The following is a 24,440-nucleotide window of genomic DNA, read 5'->3' as shown; positions in this document are numbered from 1 at the left end:
AAGGACCAAAACATCCACTCTCTGTGTAACTTTATTTCACCATGTCACTTTTTGCACTTTTGTAAGGCATCTAAAGAGCCTCGGTTTTCATCTTTCAGCGGGGTCCAAAATCTCCCACAGGTGTTCAATTACAATTGGGTTGACATCTGATGATGTTTTTGTAAGGCCATAACATATGATTCATATCATTTTCATGTTCATCAAAAACCCTTTCAAGTGACATCTGGTGTCATGTGGTCATCCTGGAAGATACCAGGATAATGCACTCCACACCTTAACCCATTCAGAATGGGTACACTATATTGTGTATCATTATTTTATGCTTTAACTATACAAGCTCACAGCGCGGCACCGAGTGCCACGCTGCGAGCTTGTAGATCTGCTATTTTAGAAAAATCGTGCAAATTAGAATTTTGACCCGATTCTATAAGTCTTTTGAATCCTTCTATGGTTTTTTGAAAAACCTATGTTTCTATGTCAGCAATCTGGCCAGCCATCGTCAAAGAAAAGGTCCTTTTCACTTAACTGGAGCTCAGTTAGTCTGTTCTTGAGAGACTATACTATGTCAGTGGTTCTCAAACCTTTTCATGTGAAGGACCCCTAAAATTATATTTATTTGGCCACGGACCCCCATCTCAAAATATTTAGTTCCAGGGACCCCCCAGAAGCAAAATTTGAGATACAAACGTTCGCTTTGAAAATACATATATTCAAAGATTTGCAAACATTTTCACTTTTTCAAAAATAGCAGATCTACAAGCTCGCAGCGCGGCACTCGGTGCCGCGCTGTGAGATTGTATATCTGCTATTTTTCACTGGTTAAAGCATTCAATAATTCTAGGCCTGAAGAGCCGCCAGAGCTGTCAAGGTCAAGCATTAAGGCCGTGCACTCGCCCACTTGTGGAGGACATGGTGAAGGATGACTCATTTGACCATATCACATCTCTATAGACCAGTGGCTATGTTATTTTTCCCCACCACTTGTGCATTGTCCTTTTATAATGAAGAGATTATGCACTTCACCCCATTCACCCAGCCATACATCCTTACCTGCCCCCATCCGCACACAGTAAAAACTAAAGACAGCACCTTTGCTGTCGCAACCCCTATTCCCCTTACAATCAGATCTGACCTCTCTACTGAATCCTTTAAGTCCAGGCTCAAGACACACTTTTATTCACTAGCTTTTAATTCCCCTTGGCATGGCTGATCTTTATCAGTGTGGGCTAGCTGAAAGTCACCTTACTGTGCTTAAGTTTTTCCCTTACACATTGCACTAATGCACTATTTATCGATTATCTTTCCTATAGATCTAAATGCAGATGTCACTTAAGTGAAATATTATCGAATCATCGAGACATTATCATTCGAGACAGATTCTGTTAACAGCAGAATCTGTGAGCACCACTACCCGAAACATGTAGCGTTGTTGTTAGGAATAAACTTGGAAGCATCTGGGAGGGAGTGGATTAAGAAAGGGGAGGAGCCAAGCCGAGTTCCTGTTTCTATACAAAAAAGGAGGTCGTGCCCTCTGAGGCATTTCTACCGAATGGGTTCCCACATTGTGGCTTATTACAATTTCATGTTGGCATTTAGCAGATGCTCTTATCCACAGTGACATGAATCCTAGTCAACAAACGGGTTAAAAAGCCACACAAGTGACAATGTAGTGCCAAGAAAACCGTGTAGCACCGGCCAGACCACACCAATGCAACTCCTTGCAACTAAAACAGTTTTAAGGCCAAACGAAAGAACATTATAAATATTTAAAGCAATAACAAGAAACACTGATAAAGATCAGCCATGCCAAGGGGAATTAAAAGCTAGTGAATAAAAGTGTGTCTTGAGCCTGGACTTAAAGGATTCAGTAGAGAGGTCAGATCTCAGGTGCTGTCTTTAGTTTTTACTGTGTGTGGATGGGGGCAGGTAAGGATGTATGGCTGGGTGAATGGGGTGAATGAATAATGCATAGAAGGATGACTTAACTGCAGTGGGCCTTTCCTTTTAAGGAAGCACTGGTAAAAAGTACAAGAAATATGCCAAGAGACTGCTATGTTTTAATGCTCATAATGAGAGGGCCTACACTAAGCCTGTGTATGATGTGAATACCTATAGGAACAGGGATGCGTGTAAAGTATGTTAACCAGCAGTGGCTCCTCTGAAGTATGCAATACCTTTGTGGTTGTATGGCTGGACAGTAGGCATGGAAAAGTTTGTGCAGCCTCACGTTTGTGCAAATGAGCTTAAAGAAAAGGGTGATACAAAATGCAATAAAAGCCAGTGTTCTTGTGGTGGGTTGTCCCCTTTCTTTAGGCATTTAGTACGTTCAACTGAACCGGTTCCACTGTGGTGTGACAAACTTAGGAACTCATTAATGCTTGTGCCCCAATAAACATTGCCGTTTACCACCCTTGAACGGTGAAATCTCGCTATTTCTACACGTCGTTACTTTGACTACGGGAGTGTCACCAGTGTCGGCAGGTTAGCTACTCACCAGCGTCTGGGTTACTGATGTTAGGGTTTGGGTTAGGTTTAGGCATAGAGTTTAACATTCACCAGCGTCGGCAGGTTAGCTACTTACCAGCATCGGCAGGTTAGCTACTGACCAGCGTCTAAGGCCTGCTTTACATTAAAACGGGCTTCACTGTAAACGGCTAAGAGCCGTTTAGTTTTCATTTTTTATGTGGTCTTTATATGAAAACGCAATTTGTCCCTAAACGCGGTAATTTGCATGCCAGGTCGCTAGGTGGCGCATGTCGCCATGACCGCACTGCCCAAGTTCCGTTCTACTTCCTAGCAGCCAGCAAAGAAGTCCTCCTCAGTCAGTCAACACAACGCACTGCCGTCACACAGCACAGGCAGACTGGCTGGCTGGCTAACTAAAAATGCTTAAAAAGTTTGTTCCAGACGGTCGGAACAGACACATGTACTGTAGCATACACATCCCGGGACTATATTTATTCCTTATGATACGATACAGAAAAAGGCGTTCACTTCACGTTTCGTTTCAACACAGAGGACTGGAGTCAATGCCTTTACTACAGCTTATGGAGGGGATGATGATGATTACACACAGAGGGCGACGAGCTATAGATGTTGGATCGTGTCATGATAAACATTATAGGCTACTGTCGCTATTTTCAGCGTCGGCTATTTTTGCAGTTGTCTGCTATTTTCACAACGCACCGCGACGCGCTGTGAGCTTGTAGGTCGGCTATTTTCACAACGCACCGCGACGCGTTGTGAGCTTGTAGATCGGCTATTTTCACAACGCACCGCACCGCGTTGTGAGCTTGTAGATCGGCTATTATCACAACGCACCGCAACGCGCTGTGAGCTTGTAGATCGGCTATTTTCACAACGCACCGCGACGCGTTGTTGTGAGCTTGTAGATCGCCTATTTTCAAATAGCTACGGTATAAATTAGGGCTAACGTTAGCAAATAAATGTACTTAATAGTTACTTTACAGTTTACACCACTGAACTGATGTTTAAAAAGCAATTAAATTGCTCTTCATTAAGGTACAGTATGAGTATGAGCTCAAAGCTATTTATCATAGTGGCATAAAATGAAGGGGGGAAAAAAGACGATATATTCGTCAATCGCCGATTATTTGTATGACAATTAATCATCTGGAGAAATTCCTAATCGTGACAGCCCTAGGACGTCCCACATCCTATCATTTTCAGTGGTTTGCTGCGTTTACGGTATTTAGATGAAAGCGGGAGATACAAAGCGTTTTTACCTTTTCCACTTTCAAAGGGGTTTTCACTTTGTTACGGTTTCACCCCCCGAAGACGCCATTTTCGTCTAAATGACCCCCCACAAACGACTATAAATCATTACGTTTACAGTGAAGCCCGTTTTAATGTAAAGCAGGCCTAAGTTACTGAGGTTAGGGTTTGAGTTAGGTTTAGGCATAGAGTTTAACATTCATCAGCGTCGAAATACTGGGATGTAGAACAAACGTTATGTCGAAATATCGACACGCACCCCCTTGAACTAGGGGCCTGTAGAGTTAGCCATTTTCAAGCATTTAGGGTTATTCTCTGACTGTGGACTTTTATTCATGTTAAAACACAATGCCTACTGTAAATACCAAAGCTGGCCAAAATTGACTACGTTGTTGTAGAGATGCACTTTGCGTCCGTTTCGGTTTAGAATGACTTATCGTGACGCATGCAGCAGACCAGGTGCATCTGAGGTAAAACAGAAAAAAAGGTGTTTTTTAGCCGGCGATGACCCAGAATTGATATGGAGCCACATACTGTGACATTGTTTCATTTCTTTAGGGGATACAGTAGGAGGGGGGTTATTTGGAGTGATGTATAAAAGAGAGAAACGGGGAGAAGACCCGGGGCGGTGTGGATATGGATCACAGAGCACGTAGGGAGAGGAGCGAGGGGGTGCAGGAGGTTACATGAAAGGTTGACCGCAGGTTGTCTCTTTTACTCTCCTGCGGGGACGGAAACAGACGGGAGAGACAGGGAGTTCATCTGAGGGAAACCGAGCTGTTGGCTCCTTCTTCCCTTTTATCTTTCACTCAGGGACATGCTGGGCCCCTGATTCAACCCGGGAAAAAGAGTTGGAGAGGCCCTCATTGCGCGCTATAGAGAGAGATCTCTCTCTATAGCGCTGCTGCTACTCAAAGATTTGCCATTTCAGATCATGACAAGTGACAAGCCAGTGGGCCGGCATGAGTTTGTCGTTGTCGGGTGGAAACCTTGTATGTCCAAAACCGTTTGTTTTTTATTTATCATTTTAAAAATGATTTAAACTAGTGAAAACAGCCGATCTACAAGCTAGTAGATCTGCTGTTTTCACTACTTTTGTGCAACGGCCTTGTATGATGAAGCCCGGCTTTGCTTTGCGAAAACAATTACAAATTTGAAACTTGGAGATACAAGGTTTCTGCCCGACAGTGATGGCTGCCCAGCCCCCAAAATGGCACGAAGGTCGACATTTTATTTTTAATCTTTTCCTAATGGCCGGGAATGAACTGGCCGTTCGGGAGTTTTTCCAAATGGCCAGCACATCCCTGCTTTCACTGTTTGTTTAGTTTTTTTCTCTCCCTTGTTGTTGTCTCTTTTAATTGTGCTTTGCGTTGTTTAATTCAAGGGCTTTTCCCGCAGCACGTGCCCCCGAGAGTGAAGTAATATAGGTCTTGAATTTAATGTCACTGAACTGAAGTGAACTTATATTCACCTCGGTTTGTTTCGTTTTTGTTTTGCGTGTGTGTTTGTCACAAACTTGAAAGTATGTAGTGTAACTTTAGTGTCCACTATATTATTATTGTATGTTTCTCTGCGTCCTATAAGTTCAAGTGCAGGCGTATGGAGAACAAGAGGGGATGAGAACAAAGAGAAGGAAGGTGAAGAGTGGAGGAACGCATTCGATTAGAGCAAGATCAAAGACAGACAGAACAAGGAGCAGGAGGTCATGAGGGTTGGATGGAGGAAAACAGACCAGACAGAATCCTGTCAGGGCACACAGTTGTGTGTGTGTGTGTGTGTATGGTAACGCGCGTGTGTGAGAAAAAGTGGCGCACAACTTTGGATTTCTGGATTAGTGGATCTTCACAGTTTTTCTCATTCTCTCTCGCGCACGCACGCACGCACGCACGCACGCACACACACACACACACACACACACACACACACACACACACACACAGGGTTTGTCAGTGCACACATGACATGGCAGACATACAGGCTGTTAGTTCTGTGTGTGTGTGTGTGTGTGTGCTTACACTCGTCTGCATTCTGCACTGATCCTGATAAGTTCAACGTGTCTGTATCCATTTTGTTTGGCGACGTGATTTCAGCTAGCTCCATTACATGCGTGCGTGCATCATGCACATCTGTCGCGGCAACGCGTGGGTGCTCATTTCGCCCACGCCTGGCCTAAGAGACAATTACAGCGGAGACCATTTGTTATCACAGATGAGGAACACGGCAATAAAAGGTCAAGTGTCTATATTTTTGCTGTGCTGAGAGAGAGAGAGAGAGAGAGAGCGAAAGGGAGAGGGGAAGGCTGATGAGAGAAGGCGACAGAGGACAAAATAAGCAGGTGGAATAATAGTGCCTTGTTATTAACCCGTGCTGTTGATTGATTCTATTATGCACACCTTGCTTAAGTGGATTTGAGTTTCATTATCCCCACCGGGCTGAATGGGTAGGGGATTATGTTTTTGCCCCTGTTTGAGTGTGTGACTGTCTAATTTCACTGTCTGAGTGTGTGACAGTCTAATTTCACTGTCTGAGTGACTGTACAATTTCGCAAACCACTTCACCGTTCATTGTCAAATTTCTTGTAGGCCAAGGACGTTTTTCAAATCAGTTTTTTGGGTGAATTGTTAACCTCAGGTCCCCTTTAGATCAGAGTATGGCAGGCATTGATACTTTTACTTAAGTGAAACAATAGAGTACTTTCCCCACCGCCAGTAAGCGGTTTTGTAAGCACGCCAACGTGCTTCACCGGCGGTTAAGGGTTGTGTAAAGCGGGACCCACCTTTTTCTTTCTCCAATGCAATTCTTGGTGTGTATCCAATTTCAACTTGGACACAATCTCAAGGCAACATCCCCCGGGGATGAAAAATGCAGTTGTCATCAAATGCTCCGTCCCCTTACAGCACCTCTACTGTAGGACACACCGACGCAGGGGCGTGACAAGGGGGGGAAAAGTGGGACTGAGTTACTAGGGCCCAAGGTGGTGGAGGGGCCTTAATTATTTTATACTTTAGCTATTGAAAAATAGCAGATATACAAGCTCACAGCGCGGCACCGAGTGCCGCGCTGCGAGCTTGTAGATCTGCTATTTTTGAAAAGTCGTGAAAATGTGTGCAAATCTTTGAATATATGTATTTTTTAAGCGAACATTTGTAACTCAAATTTTGCTTCTAGGGGGGTCCCTGGAACTGGGGTTCCGTGGCCAAATACATACCATTTTGGGGGTCCTTCACGTGAAAAGGTTTGAGCTCCACTGACATAGAAACATAGGTTTTTCAAACCTCAGAAGGATTTGAAATATTCAAAGATTTTCATGATTTTTCAAAAATAGCAGATCTACAAGCTCGCAGCGCGGCACTTGTATATCTGCTATTTTTCAATAGTTAAAGCACAGGGGCCCAGCAGTGAATCCTTGTACCCAGGGCCCAGAATTTGGTGCGACACCCCTGGTAGGACGTATTATACCTGGTGGAACGGCACGGCGGGCGCTGTGTTTTGAATCTATGTCCAAGATGCTAAAGTAAGCAGATGTATGTCCTCTTCTAACCCCACCACCTTAGAAATGTTACCACCCATTATTACCGGGAACGCATCTGTGTCACATAACCACTTTAACCATTTTTTTTACTTTGGCTATTCAAACATAGCAGATATACAAGCTCACAGCGCGGCACCGAGTGCTATTTTTTAAGAAAAAAAAAAAAAAAACGTGAACATTTTTGCAAATCTTTGAATATATTGTTGTTGTCGGGGGGAAACCTTGTATGTCCAAAACCGTTCGTTTTGTATTTATCATTTTAAAAATGATTTAAACTAGTGAAAACAGCCGATCTACAAGCACACAACGCCTCGCACCGCGAGGCGTTGTGTGCTTGTAGATCTGCTGTTTTCACTAGTTTTGTGCGACAGTCTTGTATGATGAAGCAGGGCTTTGCTTTGCGAAAAACCTACAAATTTGAAACTTGGAGATACGAGGCTTCTGCCCGACGGTGACGATATATTCTTTTAAAACAACCATTTTTAACTCAAATCCTTGCTTCTGAGGGTCCCTGGAACAACACATTTTGAGATGGGGGTCCGTGACATGAAAAAGTTTGAGAACCACTGAAGAAAGATTTAGAAGACATTTATAGAAACGGGTCAAAAATATTCAAAGACTTGCACAAATGTTCAGGATTTTTCAAAAATAGCAGATCTACAAGCTCGCAGCGCGGCACTCTCGCTGTGAGCTTGTAATATCTGCTATTTTTTCAGATCTAAAGCATAAAATAAAGGTTAAAGCGATCTTAAATGGGTTGAAGTAAGCACATGTACTATGTCCTCTTATAAACCCACCACCATAGAAATGCCTTCAGCCAGCCTTCCGGGGTGTACACAAAAAAGGCACTTAAGCCCCAAATGATGATGGAATGTTTATTTATGCAGTATCAGGTGAGACTGAACCATATCAGAATCATCGACTACCTACAGTACTGCTTTAATGTGTTTTTGCTCTCTCGTACTAGCACACACTCGGATACCAGTGTGAGATGTAACAAATAAAAACATCATTCTGCACATACATGTAACTGGATCTCTCTTGGGTGTTTAACCCATGTAGACCTGGAACGCATTTGTGACACTTCAGATTTTAACCTCTTTAACCATTATTTTACAGTTTGGTTTTCAAAAATAGCAGAAATACCAGTAAGACGCCTCAGGGCGACAAGCGACCTCGCGAGGTTGCTCCATGTCTTGTCCATCTGGCCAGTGATGTTTATCTGACCAGTTACCCATATATGGAGACCCCTGGTAACCATATATGAAGATCCATGTACTGTATGGAGATATGCTGTGAGAGCCCAAACATGCTTACTCAGTTATTCGTTAAGTGAAAATCCTATGACATCTGATATCATACATACAATCCCTTTTATGCCCATACATGGAGATCTCTGTCTGAACCAGCCACACAGATATGGGCTGTCTTCCTCCATATATGGGCATTCCCATGACACAACATGATGTCAAAGCCTGATGTCAGACGGCAAACCCATAGACCGTAAAAAAGTGTACACGTCCAGACAGACAGACAGAGTCAGCATGTGCCGTTTCACATACTAAACTGTGACCTTCGATCGCAATAAGCTCATATAGCGCAGCACCGAGTGCTGCGCTGCGAGCTTGTAGATTTTGTGTTGGTAGGATAATAGAAACTTGCATGGAGCAGGAGCTACACGCATGACAACCCATAATTCACCTCTTGTCACACCTGTGAGCTTCGTAATTCTTATTTTCATTTGGCCTCTGTCAACCATATATTACTTTTCCCTCCAACAGCACTGTGTGTGATGATGGTCTTTTTACATTTCACGAAGAGGCCATTTCTGTCCATTTCCCAGAATCAGTGCACCTTTATTTGACTGTGATACCACACACTGATGATTCACCCAGTTCCTCATAATTTGCTCAAATATTAGCTCAATCTGTCTCTTCTGTCTACACCTTTCATAACTGCATGTGACTCACTGATTTACATGAATTAGATGAGGCACCTAATGAACTGACTGCTGTTTGTCCAGTGTTGTTTATTGTTAAACAACTCAAGTCCATCATCTTCAGTTCATTGGTGCAGAGAGGAGAAGGCATTCCACATTATTAACAGAAGCTTCTAGCTCTGACCTTGTTATGTGCATAACTCACAGAGAAAAGCTCTCAAAACAAGCCGGAACGTACCTGCACGCTGCGCTCCCCGACCGTCGAATTAGCGTAAATGATTAATATTTTCATTCATCCACTTGAACACAGCGTCTAAAGTGGACTCTGTTTACGAGACGAGATCAATCAAAGCAGTGCTTGTGTACAGTATGCATGTATGTGTACTGGACATGAAGGAGAAAACAGAGGCACTACTTGAACTATTAACCCATTTAGGCCTAGAATTATTGAATGCTTTAACCAGTGAAAAATAGCAAATATACAAGCTCACAGCGCGGCACCGAGTGCCGCGCTGCAAGCTTGTAGATCTGCTATTTTTGAAAAAGTCGTGAAAATGTGTGCAAATCTTTGAATATATGTATTTTCAAAGGTTTCAAACGTTTGTAACTCAAATTTTGCTTCTGGGTGGTCCCTGGAACTAGATATTTTGAAATGGGGGTCCGTGGCCAAATAAATATCATTTTGGGGGTCCTTCACATGAAAAGGTTTGAGCACCACTGACATAGTAGTCTCTGAAGAACAGACTAACTGAGCTCCATTTAAGTGAAAAGGACCTTTTCTTTGACGATGGCTGGCCAGATTGCTGACATATAGAAACACAGGTTTTTTCCAAAAATCTTAGAAGGATTCAAAAGACACTTATAGAATTGGGTCAAAATTCTAATTTTCACGATTTTTCAAAAATAGCAGATCTACAAGCTCGCAGCGCGGCACTCGGTGCCGCGCTGTGAGCTTGTATATCTGCAATTTTTTTATATTTAAAGCATAAAATATTGCGTCATAATGTGTTCAGGCCTTAATGGGTTAAATTTGCTGGGGGTCAAAATCCATGCCTCTGTTTTTAATATCCCTTTCATTTTTATGGCCGGCAAGGATATGTTTTATCCCTGCTTCTGGTCAGACTGAAATAGTTGAAACTGAAAAACAGCCAGAAGACACACGTTCATCCAGAGCCTACTAGGCTGGGTGCTGGACCAAACACGGTATAAGAATAAGAATAAAAAGAGTCCGCACACCAATCGATGCTTCCAAACGTACAGTATAGTTTACTTAAGCTTTAACTTTCGAGCCGACCAGGCTCTTCAGACCTTCAAGGAAAGGTAGATTGTCTAATTTGTTTAACCCATTTAGGCCTAAGTCCGATTTGAATCCTTAAAGACCTACAGTGTGTCAGATTTGAAAATTACCCACTGTTTTTCTGGAAAAAGTATTACTAGCCTCTGTGGCAACTAGAAACAAAATTCCAAAACTATTTGATAGCTTACACCTTTGGCGTTCATAAAAACAAAAAACAAAAATCAAATCAAAATGACTGTACTACATACTGTACATGTACTGTAATACACAAAAATGTATTCCAGCTTGAGGGGTAAAAGCACAAAAAAGTGTACTTGTCCAGAATTAAGTTTTTGTTTTATTTAACAATTTCATAATAATATTGTAAAAAGATCTTGTTTTGGGCTATTTAAAAAAAAACAATGTCAAAATGTGTTAAAATGCTTACCATAAGCCACAATGCGACACATGAGCATGTACTGTAGATCTGCCCCAGCCAGTTAATTATACAGGGTTTAAGTGGTTAATGGCTTGTTTTGTCAGGTCTTTATTTCTTCTGGTCTATTTATACCAAGGTTCCCCAATTAGTTTTCCCCAAGGGCCGAATTATGTCTAGGGTACCAAGCCGAAGGCCACAACATTGCAGGGGGTGACGGCGGCGTTCCCTCTACTCCAGCGACTGCGACAGTTCAGATATCGTCGTTGTCGGGTGAAAATGTCCAAAACCATTCGTTTTGCATTTATCAATTTAAAAAATGTTTAAACTAGTGAAAACAGCCGATCTGCTGTTTTCACTACTTTTGTGCAACGGCCTTGTATGATTTGCGGATGGAGATACAAGATTTCCACCCGACAACGACGATATATAGTGTTGTTGCTGCTCTTATACCACCATTATTACTGGGGTTGGTGTGGGCCAGATAGTAGCCCCCCGCGGGCCGCAAATGGCCCGCAGGCCGCCTATTGGGGAACCCTGATTTATACCGTAACACAAACCATGTCTATCTTTCCCTCTCTCTCTCTCCCCCCGCTGTCATCAGGTGACCCACCGGCTGGGTTCCGTGAAGTGCTGCTCCGCGACGGCCCCGAGGGCTTCGCCAAGGCCGTGCGCGCCCACCAGGGCCTGCTGCTGATGGACACCACGTTCAGGGACGCCCATCAGTCACTGCTGGCCACCAGGGTTCGAACCCATGACCTCAAGAAGATCTCGCCGTTTGTCAGCCACAACTTCAGCAACCTTTACAGCTTGGAAAACTGGGGAGGTGAGAGTTTGTGCGTGTGCGTGTGCGTGTGCGTGTGCGTGTGTGCGTGTGTGCGTGTGTGTGTCTGTGTGTGTGTGCGCGCGTGTGTCCGTGTGTTTGTGCGCGTGTGTGCGTGCGTGCGTGCAATGTAATTGCGTACATGTAAACATTCAAAGCCAACACCCTAAATCTAGACATTTGACCATGAAAGTACTCATGGTTATACTCAATCAGTAGCTGGTGCTCGACAGCTCTCAGTTTTTATCAGGTAATTGCAATGATTACAGTTTACAGTTTAGGCATTTAGCAGACGCTCTTAATCCAGAGCGACTTACAATAAGCAAGGTGATACATACATCAATACAATAAGCAAGGTAATACAACAATGTATCAACGTCAAAACATCAATTGGATTAGAGGTCTTCGTTGAGACCAAAACAACCTTAACCTATTCTCAGATTTGAAATGAGTAAGAGGACCGGCGCGCTAGCGTGGTGCCGGCTGTGGAATGCGAGTGCCTAGTTTCAGTCCAAACTAATGACGTTCCTGTCAGCCATCACTTTGTCAGTTCATTTAATGGCTACCTGAACTCCTTCTTCCCTTCGTTCTTTGAATGTTTGAACCATCTCCCTGTCTCTCTCCCTCGACTGTCTATCATCTCCATGGTTAAATGTCAACCGCGATGGACCCTTCCTGTTTCTTTTGTCCCATTGAACAGTCCCCCCCCCCCCATTCGTACAGAGGCAATGGTGCCCCCCCTTCCCTTACCCCTTTTCCCCGCGCTTGACTAGCCGGCAACGATCCGACCTTCGCTCCCTTGTTCGAAAATCACGGGTCACCGAAACCTCTTGAGCCATGAATGTCCTCCGTCTCGTCACCATGTACTGTGAAATTACCGGCCCAAATCGACGAGAGCGAGGTGGGCGTTCTCCATTTGAGTCTTTCCACCAAGAGAGCAAAATGCTGAAAATCATAATGTCAGTGAGCCGTTTGGAAGCTCGTGTCGCCATAAAAGTGCAATGATGATGAATTGGTGCGAGGAGGGTTCAGCAGTCAGGAGTAGAGTACAGTGTTGATGAGGCATGACAATGAACTCCTTCTGGTTTCAAATGATTTCTTTTTTTTCTATCCCATTTTTAATGAAATGTTTTAAAGAGGTGGTGCCATAGTTTTGTACTTTTTCTGTTTTGTATGTGTCTATGAAGTTAACATTACTCAAATAGACCACGGGTGGGGTTATAATATTTTTGGACACTGCTCCTACAGATTTTGCCCTAAAATCACGCAAAGCGGTAGGCCTACACAGTATCTGTAAAGTCATGTCATCAACATGGATCTGTCACATTTCCCATAATTCCCTCCTGATTGGCTACCATTGCCTTCTAAAGTTTGTGTATGCGACCTGACGGTCGCTTATCTCCCGATTATGGAGTCTTACTGGAGTATGTGTCTATGAAGTTAACATTACTCGAATAGACCACGGGGTGGGGTTATAATGTGCACATTTGCCTTCCGTTTGTATTGTTGGTTACTTCCTGAAAGCCTCTGAGTCAAAAGGCCCAACTGAAAAACACTGAGTAAATGACATCATATAATCAACCCCTTTACCATACACCCAACACTGTGGGTGTGGCTAACTTCAGCTGGGTCAGCACCCACCTGAGTCCTGACAACCAGGCATACTTAACGAACTGGTGGGTGTGGCATATAAAAACATAATTGTGACCTGACCGACCGTCAGGTCGCACAGTTACTATGAAAACCTGCCAGTCCCTCCACCCTACTCTTATCTCCGGCACCGTTGCCCTTATCCATGCCAAACTTTGCACACACACACCTTGGCTGGCAAACCACAACTTCCCCTGATTTCTCACATGCCCCTCTTCTAGCGCCACCATGAGGTTCCTTTTTGCAGTGTGTATACATGCGACCTGACGGTTGCTTATCTCCCGATTAGGAAGTCTTAAAGGTTTTAACACTTTCTGTACACTTTTTTGGAAATAATCTTCCTCCCAGTATAATCATTATACCTGATCATCACTAGGGGGGAAAGAAATCATGGCACCGCCTCTTCAATTTTCAGTCATTTCATTTCAGTGTCAATGGCACAGGGGTCATCGCCATGTTTGCATGTGATGGACATTTTTGTCCAAATTTAAAATGTCTCTCTGACAAAATGAGCAATAATTTTACCAGAACCATAAAGAGCTAGCCCTGAATGACCATAACAAGTATGTGACTCTGTACAAATGGAACCAAATGGACCGCTACAGGTCCATACATTTGGTTCCATTTGTACACTCTCAGAGTTAAGGCCCTTTTCCACCGGCAGCGATAACGATGACGATAGCCATAAAATATCACAGCGATAATTATGCCTTCACATTGATGTCCGATAAAGTTATCGGACATCAATGTGAAGAGGCGCCAATTAACAGCCGCTCGCGCAGAGCGCACCTCGAGCTGTTTGTCAGAGACCCAGTTCCATATCACTGTGATCTTAACTACATCGTTGTTGATCCTAACGATGTAGTTGTCGGCTATCGTTGTCTTTATCGGTGTTGGGTGGATGCTGCCGAACCACTTCAATTGAAAACCCACTTTTTTAAATCGTTATCGTCATCGCTATCGCTGCCGGTGGAAAAGAGCCTTTAAGGGGGTCCTTGCAAATAAAACGTTTCAGAATCACTAGTACTAGTGGACTTGGACTGCCATAGCGTCATACATCAGTGTCATACTTATTCTGAAGAAAACCTGGAGACTTGACATTCAGTAATAGGGTCTAATGATGAAAATAAGAACATTATAATCCTAGCGGTCCAGGCGCATACCACATAGGCTCTGATGCCTGGCGGCGTGTCGCGAGTTCGAGTCCCGTTCCCGACGACCTTTGCTGCGTGTCACTCCCCATCTCCTGACAGTCTACCGTCCTATCAAGCAGGCATAAAAGCCCCAAATCAAATCTCAAATGTTCCGAGGATAAGACCAAGTCTTACCATGGACATATTTGTCCGCGTACTGACATATTGATGACCCCTGCAATGGCGGACACTTTAGTTAACCCATTTAGGCCTAGTAATTATTGAATGCTTTAACCTGTGAAAAATAGCAGATATACAAGCTCACAGCGCAGCACCGAGTGCCGCGCTGCGAGCTTGTAGATCTGCTACTTTTGGAAAAAGTCGTGAAAATGTGTGCAAATCTTTGAATATATGTATTTTCAAAGCGAACGTTTGTAACTCAGATTTTGCTTCTGGGGGGTCCCTGGAACTAAATATTTTGAGATGGGGGTCCTTGGGCAAATACATATCATTTTGGGGGTCCTTCACATGAAAAGGTTTGAGCACCACTTACATAGTAGTCTCTCAAGAACTGACTAAACTGAGCTCCATTTAAGTGAAAAGGACCTTTTCTTTGACGATGGCTATAGCCAGATTGCTGTCATTGAAACATAGGTTTTTCAAAAAAAATCTTTGAAGGATTCAAAAGACACTTATAGAATCGGGTCAAAATTCTAATTTTCACGATTTTTCAAAAATAGCAGATCTCTACAAGCTCGCAGCGCGGCACCGAGCTTGTGTATCTGCAATTTTTCAACAGTTAAAGCATAAAATAATGATACACAAAATGTGTACCCATTTTAAATGGGTTAAATGGTCCTGATGCTTACACGATTATCCTGTACATCCTGTGGTGAATAAATGACACTCTAACCACGCAGTGTGAAGGAATAGGGAGAGGAAACTGGGGGGCATGTGAGGCCGGCCGGGCCTTAGGGCTATGCTGCTGCTGCTGCAAGCTTGTTTATATGCTCTGATCTTCCTACTCTAAAAACCCATCTGTGTACCTCTCCCTGACTGGAATAGAATCTTTCCATAATAACTCTCAACACATTCACAATATATATGGATCTTTAGCCCGTGAACAGAACATTCAAGCTGGCTTCTTTAACCCATTTAGGCCTAGAATTATTGAATGCTTTAACTGTTGAAAGCACTCGGTGCCGCGCTGTGAGCTTGTAGATCTGCTATTTTTGTAAAAAGTCGTGAAAATCTGTGCAAATCGAAGCGAACGCTTGTAACTCAAATTTTGCTTCTGGGTGGTCCCTGGAACTAAATATTTTGAGATGGGGGTCTGTGGCCAAATACAGTAAATATCATTTTGGGGTTCCTTCACATGAAAAGGTTTGAGAACCACTGACATAGTAGTCTCTCGAGAACAGACTAACTGAGCTCCAGTTAAGTGAAAAGGAGCTTTTCTTTGACGATGGCTGGCCAGATTTCTGACATAGAAACATGGGTTTTTCAAAAAACCTTTGAAGGATTCAAAAGACACTTATAGAATTGGGTCAAAATTCGAATTTTCACGATTTTTCAAAAATAGAAGATCTACAAGCTTGCTCACATAGTTAAAGCATAAAATAATGATACACAATATGTGTACCCATTCTAAATGGGTTAAGAAGTTAATATAATCGGTTGATACTCGCTGTAAACATCATTAAGAAGTGTAATGTCTGATGCAAGGGTTTGGGTTTTATACTGCGTTGTATCAGACCTGAAGAAGCATTATGCTCGTAGCGTTACTTTGACTAAAACAAATTTGGATTTATTTTTTTCTTTCTTTTTCTCCTGTGTCCTTATAAAATGGCAGACAAAGCATCGCAAAAGAAAAACATAAGCAGCCATATGAATAATTCACAAAAGACAATGCTAATGTGTTTTCGTGAAAATCTTCTTTTATTTAAATTTTTACTCATCTTATTCATCTTTGGACAGTTGAGCTCCGGCACACACCGTGAGCAAATAATGCAGCTTAAGGACTTTAAGCTGCATTATACATAACTTAAAAACACCCCCCCCCCCCCCCCCCCTATATCGAATCCCCACATGACTCCGTCTCATTATGAACCCGTTAGACTAAGCAGTCATCTTTCATCACCGCCAGAGAAAGGCAGTGCTTTGAGCATGGTCTCTTGTCAAGTAACAGCCTCCTCTATTCTGTTTGATGTTTGAACAGCAATCGTAAAAAATAATAATATGGGAATTGGGGTGATATCCTGATGAAAGTGTGCTTAAAGCTGAAATCCATAACTTTGATGACTGACCTGGGAATGCAAACCCTGGAGCCCCGCATTCGTACCAAAATGTCTAGCGCTGAGCTAATAGAGCATGCCTGCTACTTAACCCCGCCATTTGTAAATACCTTCGTACTCTCATATGCCTCTGTCTCCATAGACTTCCATGTAATTCATAGTGCACTGATAATGTCATGTCCATGCCTAGATAATGCACCACGTGTGTGTACATTGCTCACAGCTTTCAAACAAAAAAATCCGAATGGAAATCCGTTCAGGCATTCATGAACTAGCAGCCATTATGTTTTCCTAAAATGTAAACAAAGATGGCTGCCATGTTTGAAAGATGGGGTTGCTATGGGGGTTAAACATGCAATTTCGCGATTGCTATCATGCCTTTTTTTTTCAAAAACGGGAAATTCTCGGGACTATCGGGCCTGGCAGGTAGAGACATTAAAATATTCTCGGGACTATCAGGCCTAGCAGGGAATGAGTTAAGGGGAGAAACCAAATTTTGACCTTCAGGTAATGAACTGTTAGTAGACTTAGTAGTACTACTGTTAGTACCAACAACCAGTATTGGTCCTATGTCCGACACCAGCAGTTCGATCCCGGGTTCCCCCAGAGTTAGTGTCCATACTGTCCAAGTGTCCTTGAGCAAGACTCTGAACCCCTAATTTGCGCGCAATGTGCAGGTTTCCTCCGCCATCCATGTATGCATGTGTGTGTGAATCGATGAATGTAATGCACAATCAGCGTTTTGGATAAGAGCACAATATAAATGCACAATTTACCATTACCATTTACCATTTATAAAATGTATGAAAATCCTTAGCAGATCTACAAACTCACAACGATGAACTTGTAGATTGGCTATTTTCAAATGGTACTTTTTGTACTAATAATCTAAATGTACAACGTAACTAGTAACTAACGTTTTCAAATAATTGTAGTGGAGTAAGAGTACTTATATAATATTTTCCTATGAGATGTAGTGGAAATACTCCAGCGAAGTAAAAATACCTCAAAATTGTACATAACAGTTCTGCTGCCGTTGACGATCTTCACCGGCATTTAAAGGGTTAAAGTCATGGTGCCGTTGACGACGCTCACCGTCAATCTTACTGTAAATACAGTAAATATATTATGACTTACTATACGGCTCCGTGGTCCACTGTGCATCGGTAAATCCCGCAACTTGTTTACACCGCACGTTGGGCGTGCACGCCAAGTGAAGCTCCGCCATAGTAAATCCATTGAGAGGCCCATAAAGAGACTTCATTTACTCAAAAAGAGACATTTTGATCCAAAGGGTGGCCTGATTACAGTCCAAACTGCACTCGGCTGGGCGCAGCCATGTTTCTTTTCTGGACCCACACTGTCATGTGACTAGATGACGTAAACGTTGCAGTCAAGTGATAATCCAAAAAAACAAAAACAACCCCGCCCGGCCCTTCAAAATAATAGCGGAAGCCTACGGAGGAAGCGGCACGGCACCAAGGCACCAAGCATCCCTTCAAAATAAGAGGCAGTAGAAGTGTTAAGTACAGTACTTGAATACATGTATTTATTTACTTTCAGTGGACACCAGGATCAAATGTTCCCAGTAGAAGTGCTGGGAGACCAAATGCAACCGCCGTTGTGTTACTTACAGTATATTGCATTAACATACGCTACCATGCAGATTGGTCCAAATAACATTTTATTCAAAATCAAGTTACTACTGTTACTTTATGAGGATTGCAGCTTTTAAGCTTCTACTGATTTAATGTTACAGCTCACAATGTAGATCAAATGAAACCGAAGCTAACGAGTCAAATGTATAAAATGTACGTTAAGTCCTTTGAAAACAGCAGATCTAACAAGCATTTGGCTTTAGTCATAGTCAATGTTTGAATCCCTGGGCCAGAGTGAATGTTTGCCCTGATCTGTGGTTGAAAAGTACGCTGTTGGATATCCTATTATGTTGAAGTGGATGAAGTAACTGGAACACTGTGTACTGTAGCTGTCATTGTTGTCAAAGTGACCTTGAGTAAGGCCCATAATAATGCCAGTAAATGGCTGCCTGAAAGTATAACATAATACATTGGTTCTCAAAGTGGGCCCGGTCCATGGACCCCCAGGGGTCCTTGAGGGAGTTCCAGGGGGTCCCCAGGCAAATGATAGTTAGGAACTATCTAAGAGTGTACAAATGGAACCAAAATGGACCCTAAAAGGTCCATTTGGTTCCATTTGTACACTCTCAGAGTTACATTAATATTAATTTTACAATAAAAATGGGGGTCTCAGAGATTAAATGGGGATCCGTAGCCTAATGCAAAGCCAAACTGGGGGTCCTTGAAATTAAAATGGTTAAGAATCACTGCTAGAGCTGTAAAAGTCTTCTCTTATGGGGGTCACTGGGCTTTTCAAATGGGGGTCTGCGGGCCAATAACTGTCAATTTGGGGGTCCTTGACATGAAAAAGTTTGCGACCACTGATCGACCTAATACAAAAAAAGAGGACATTTCCTTTTGGACTAAATGCCAATACACTGCAAATTCTGCAGTGTTCATTTAACACACTGTTTTATACTCTCACTCCAGTATTAGTCAAATTAGCACTTAATAATTTGAAGATTGTATATAGACTAGAATTAAACCAAGAAATTGCCTCAATTATTTGATCATCTCCTTTGGTCTTGGTTCCGCAGACAAAAGACTATCGCGTCACGCAGCCAGCAGCATGAGTCATATTTATTCTAGGTAATTATTGTTTGTTTTTACATTGCTAGAAATCTCGCTCTCCAGATACCATATCGTTAATTTTTAAAACAGCTGGAAAGAAGAATATTCCACGGAAGGTGCTAATAAGACATCTTGAGACTATAGGCATGACGTTTCTACGGCCCTCAGAGACTTGCCACATTTGGAGAAGAGGATGTTGATCAGCATCTTGGTATCTTTTAATTATTTCATATCTTAAAAAGGCTGAAACGACTGCCGGAAGGACAAAATAAGAGAAGAGAGATGTCATGTGGATTTCCTTCTTGGCTCAGCCGTCTCTACTACAAGACGGCATTGATGTTTGAACACGTACGGCTCCATACAGGCACGTTCCATCATTTAAGAGATGTGCCTGTGAATCCTCTGGAGGCATCAACCGCTTGTCTTTGCCAAAAACACCCACTGTTGGTCTCGGGAGGCTCTAGTCTAGAACAGTGGTTCTCAAACTTTTTCCTGTCAATGACCCCCCCAAATTGATACTATCATTTAGTTGGGCACCCCCTGGAACTCCTTCAAGGACCCCCTAGGGGTCCCTGTACCCCACTTTGAGAACCAATGGTCTAGAAACCCGAATCCCTCTTCCGATACACATGGAGATCAGCTGCAGAGAGGACTTAAAGGAGTAGTTCACCCCCAAAATGACTTTTTTCTATTGATTACTCACACCATGTAGACTTGAGTTCAATAATATCTTTTTGTATCTGTCGCATTCCTAAGACAACATTTTGATTATATTAAATGTACCCCCATGATTCCAGATGATTAGATTAGAGTAACCAATAGGAAAAAAGTCATTTTGGGGGTGAACTACTCCTTTAATATACACATAATATGAGGTTATAACGCTATCTGTCCCGGGTCCCGATCCTCAGTGGTGGAAAGTAACTAAGCACATGTACAAGTACAAGTACTGTATTTAAGTACACATTTGAGGAATGTTTTACTTTACTGTTTCCCCTTTTCTATACCGTTTACTTCTACTCCACTATATCTCAGAGTCACATATCGTTGTTGTTGGGTGGAAACCTTGTATGTCCAAAACCGTTTGTTTTGTATTTATCATTTTAAAAATGAGTTAAACTAGTGAAAACAGCCGATCTACAAGCACACAACGCCTCGCACCACAAGGTGTTCTGTGCTTGTAGATCTGCTGTTTTCACTAATTCTGTGCGATGGCCTTGTCTGGTGAAGCAGGGCTTTACTTTGCGAAAAAAACGTACAAATTTGAAACTTGGAGATATGAGGTTTCTGTCCGACAGTGACGATATTGTACTTTTTACTTCACTAGAATTATTTGAAAACTTTAGTTACTACTGTATGTACATTTTGAAACAGTGGATACCGCCTATTATTGTGTTATAGAGTGCCCACTGGGGCAGGTACACCCCCCGCCGTGATTCACACCAGGGCCTCTGCGGCATCAGCAACACCTTTGAACATATCCCTACAGAATAGAAATGAAAGGAAGCAAAGGTGTGCAGCTTTCGATACAAGTTCAAAGGGAAACGCATCACTTTAAACAAACACAAATACACATGTTCACATTTGAAATTATAATTTGTTTTAATCCTTTATTTAAGCAGGGTAAAGCCATGATGAGATTTGCATCTCCTTTTCAAGTGGACAATGGACAGCATTAAAACAAACACATACAGCATCTGATGCGACCTGCCTGGCATCACAAAGTGCAGAAACGGAATGACAATGCCATAAAAACACACACTATTTTTTACTATTTTGAAAAAACATGAAAAAAATACTTCAAATAGCCGATCTACCAGCTCACAAAGTGTCAATGTAAATTGTCTAGTTAAACTAAAGGGATAAGTTTAGGGATAAAGGCGTTTTTTACCAGAATTAAAATAATAGTACAGTATTTTCCGGACTATAAGGCACGCTTAAAAGCCTTTAATTTTCTCAAAAAACTACAGTGCGCCTTATAGTCCAGTGCGCCTTATATATGGATCATTCATTGACATTGACATTCCCTTTAGCACAGCTCTGTTTGATGCATAACGCAACGGTAGCGTCTATTATGTGCGCCTTATAGTCAGGTGCGCCTTATATATGAAAACAGTTTGAAAATAGACCATTCATTGACAGTGCGCCTTATAGTCAGGTGCGCCTTATAGTCCAGAAAATACTGTAGCTGTTTATCATGTTCTTTTTGTGTAAACATGCTCACCTAACCAATCAGAAAACATGAACAAATCCATTTTGTGTCTGAATTCATCGCTGAGGCTGTTTGTCAATCACTCACTGCCTGTATGCAACACTACGGTGCATACAGTATGTGCACATGCACAAACTATAGAGAATTGGCGTGCGCGGTGAACGTGCGCATTGCTTTGAGGGTCCCGGTTTTAGGGAACAGTGGTTCGTGTCCCGGTTTGAGCGGCTGAATATATGGTCACCCTAGGGTAGGTCATGGACGAAAATAGGGCCCAATACCTCCTACCGCACAGTGAAGAGACAACTTAGTCCCGAGACTGGTACCCTTTTTACACGACAGGACCATCAGAGCTAACTGCACGAACTCTGGCCCAACCACGGGAATAGCCTACTGTAATCCTGGGTAGAATGTGCCGCTCGCTCAGTCATATTGTAAAATAAACTTTAGAAGTATTTGGGCTAAGTCAAAGAGCAATGTATTTCCATCTATTATCAGCTTAAGCTTTTGAAGCTTAAGGGATATTCTGCTATTAGATATTAGTTTAAAAAAACCCAGCTGGAGGAAGCTTGTAGCATCCATCACTTTATTTTTCCACAGATTCGACAAGAACGCATCTCTGAAATCACTCGCCAAATATTACTTTTGACTTAACATTTTAAGCACTCTGCTGCGATATCAAAAGAACAATGATCTGTGCAGATATCACAAGCTCATGTTTTTTTTTTTTTTGTCTTTCTAATTTCGGAGCTGGTCGGGGGACAGGGCGAATAAATCACGGCGGAGAATTATACCAGCAGAAAGTCTCAGGGCATCAACAACCCCTGCATGTATCAATCAGTGGAGGGGAAAACAGAACAGGGCTCTCTCTCATAATTATTTGAACACTTGCAGGCAGAACAAACCCTTGATGGGTATTCTGATGAAACCTCCTTGGATTTAGGTGGTCTAGCGCTATAATCGCTCCCCTGTAATGATGTCGTGGAGGGTGTTTACAGGCATAACAATAATTAAAACAACTTTTTTAAAGCTAGCACGTGTGAAAAGCGATAACATCCATGTACATGCCTTATTGAGACACTGAATATTATAGACGGCGTACATAACTCTCCCCACGCTTTGAACGTTCACGTTCGCCCGATTTCGCAAGACCTCTCCGCCAATACGGCGCTCGTTCGGTTCGTTCGTCTGATGACTGTAAGCTGATGAGGGGTCGCGCGGCCGTCTACTGTAAACACATTTTCCGCGGTGATGGTGTAAAAAATCCATTATGCGTTAGATCAACGGAGAACAATTCACTTCCTTGTTGATTTCCTCTGGCTGTAAGGCTCTGGGGCCAGTGACTGGTCTTCTTCTTCTTCAACACATAACAGGCAAATTCACATTCATTCTCGCATGACGCCGCCCTCTGCTGCCTGGCAGACCAAAGTGCACTATTGCACAACCAAAAAAAATAAAAATAAATAAATAAATGTCTGTCTGTCTATCTACTATAACGTCGCAAAGGTAAGCCGCTTTTTGATGGCGCCAGACCCAATAAATAAATAAATGATCTGGCAGTAGGAGAGGGTATTAGAGATGGGACTCAATCCTGGGGCATCTCATTCCACTTTGACACACAATGTAAATTCGCCTTTGATATTCTGTCATTGAGGCCATGTACATGTACAGTACCTCGTATCTCCAAGTTTCAAATGTGTACGTTTTTTTTTCGTAAAGTAAAGCCCTGCTTCATCATACAAGACTTTCACACAAAACTAGTGAAAACTTGTCCTGTGCCCGGGGTGTTGCGATGAGGGATTGAATGTAGGAGTCTCAGAAGTAATGTTGGAGAACCCAGTCCGGGGCCCGTTGGGCAGAATAGTCACCATCGATGTCCAGTTGTGCAATACCTGTTGTATCCATCTGTCTGGCTGGCACTCGTTTATGCCCATATATGGTGTTCCGTGTCCAGGCCAGTCTGTGATGTCATCTCCAAATTTGGGCACTGTAGTGATGTCAGGCAGTGATGTCAGTTGGGCATTGTTACCACTAGAAGCTGGGCCGCCCTTTGGGCGGCCCAGCGTCTAGTCGGTGACCTGGCCAACTCGGAACAATGTAAATAGGGAATGAATGCCCCGCCCTTTAATGCAAACCCCATTATACCTGTTTTCATAGGACCCGTTTTGACCATCTGTCTGCCTGTGTCCATTTATGCCCATATACTGTATGGAGATATCTGTATCTGTCTGTCTGTCTGTCGGCGTCCATTTTATGTCCATATATGGAGATCACTGCAGTTATAGTTCTGGGTCCATTTTATGCCCATATATGGAGATATCTGTCTATCTGCGTCCATTTTATGCCCATATATGGAGTATCTGTCTGTGCCTCCAACTGTGTTGCAGACACAGTGCCGGTTCCCCCTTTAATGCAAACCTCATTATACCTGTTGTCATAGGACCCGTTTTGAACATCTGTTTGCCTGTGTCCATTTATGCCCATATATGGAGATATCTGTATCTGTCTGTCTGCGTCCATTTTATGCCCATATATGGAGATCTTTGACCATCTGTTTGCCTCTGTCCATTTATGTCCATATATGGAGATATCTGTATCTGTCTGTCTGCAATCCATTTTATGCCCATATATGGGGGCATTCATTTTATGCCCATATATGGAGAACGCGCGTGCCCGTGGGACGAACGGTTCTCGAGATACGCGGA

General features: G+C 42.8%; 1 protein-coding gene across 1 annotated transcript in view; it reads left to right on the top strand.

The window, feature by feature from the left end:
- Positions 1 to 24,440, top strand: part of LOC308297681 (pyruvate carboxylase, mitochondrial-like) — a 550,569-nt gene that overhangs the window by 414,064 nt on the left and 112,065 nt on the right. The window contains exon 15 of the mRNA XM_080741213.1: positions 11,523 to 11,744. Coding sequence (XP_080597339.1) covers positions 11,523 to 11,744 — 222 coding nt within the window. The remainder of the gene's footprint in view (positions 1 to 11,522; positions 11,745 to 24,440) is intronic.

This window comes from Nannobrachium achirus, assembly GCF_963921795.1.
Source record: "Nannobrachium achirus genome assembly, chromosome: 14".
Classification (NCBI taxonomy): Eukaryota; Metazoa; Chordata; class Actinopteri; order Myctophiformes; family Myctophidae; genus Nannobrachium; species Nannobrachium achirus.
This window is presented reverse-complemented; position numbering and strand designations above follow the sequence as displayed.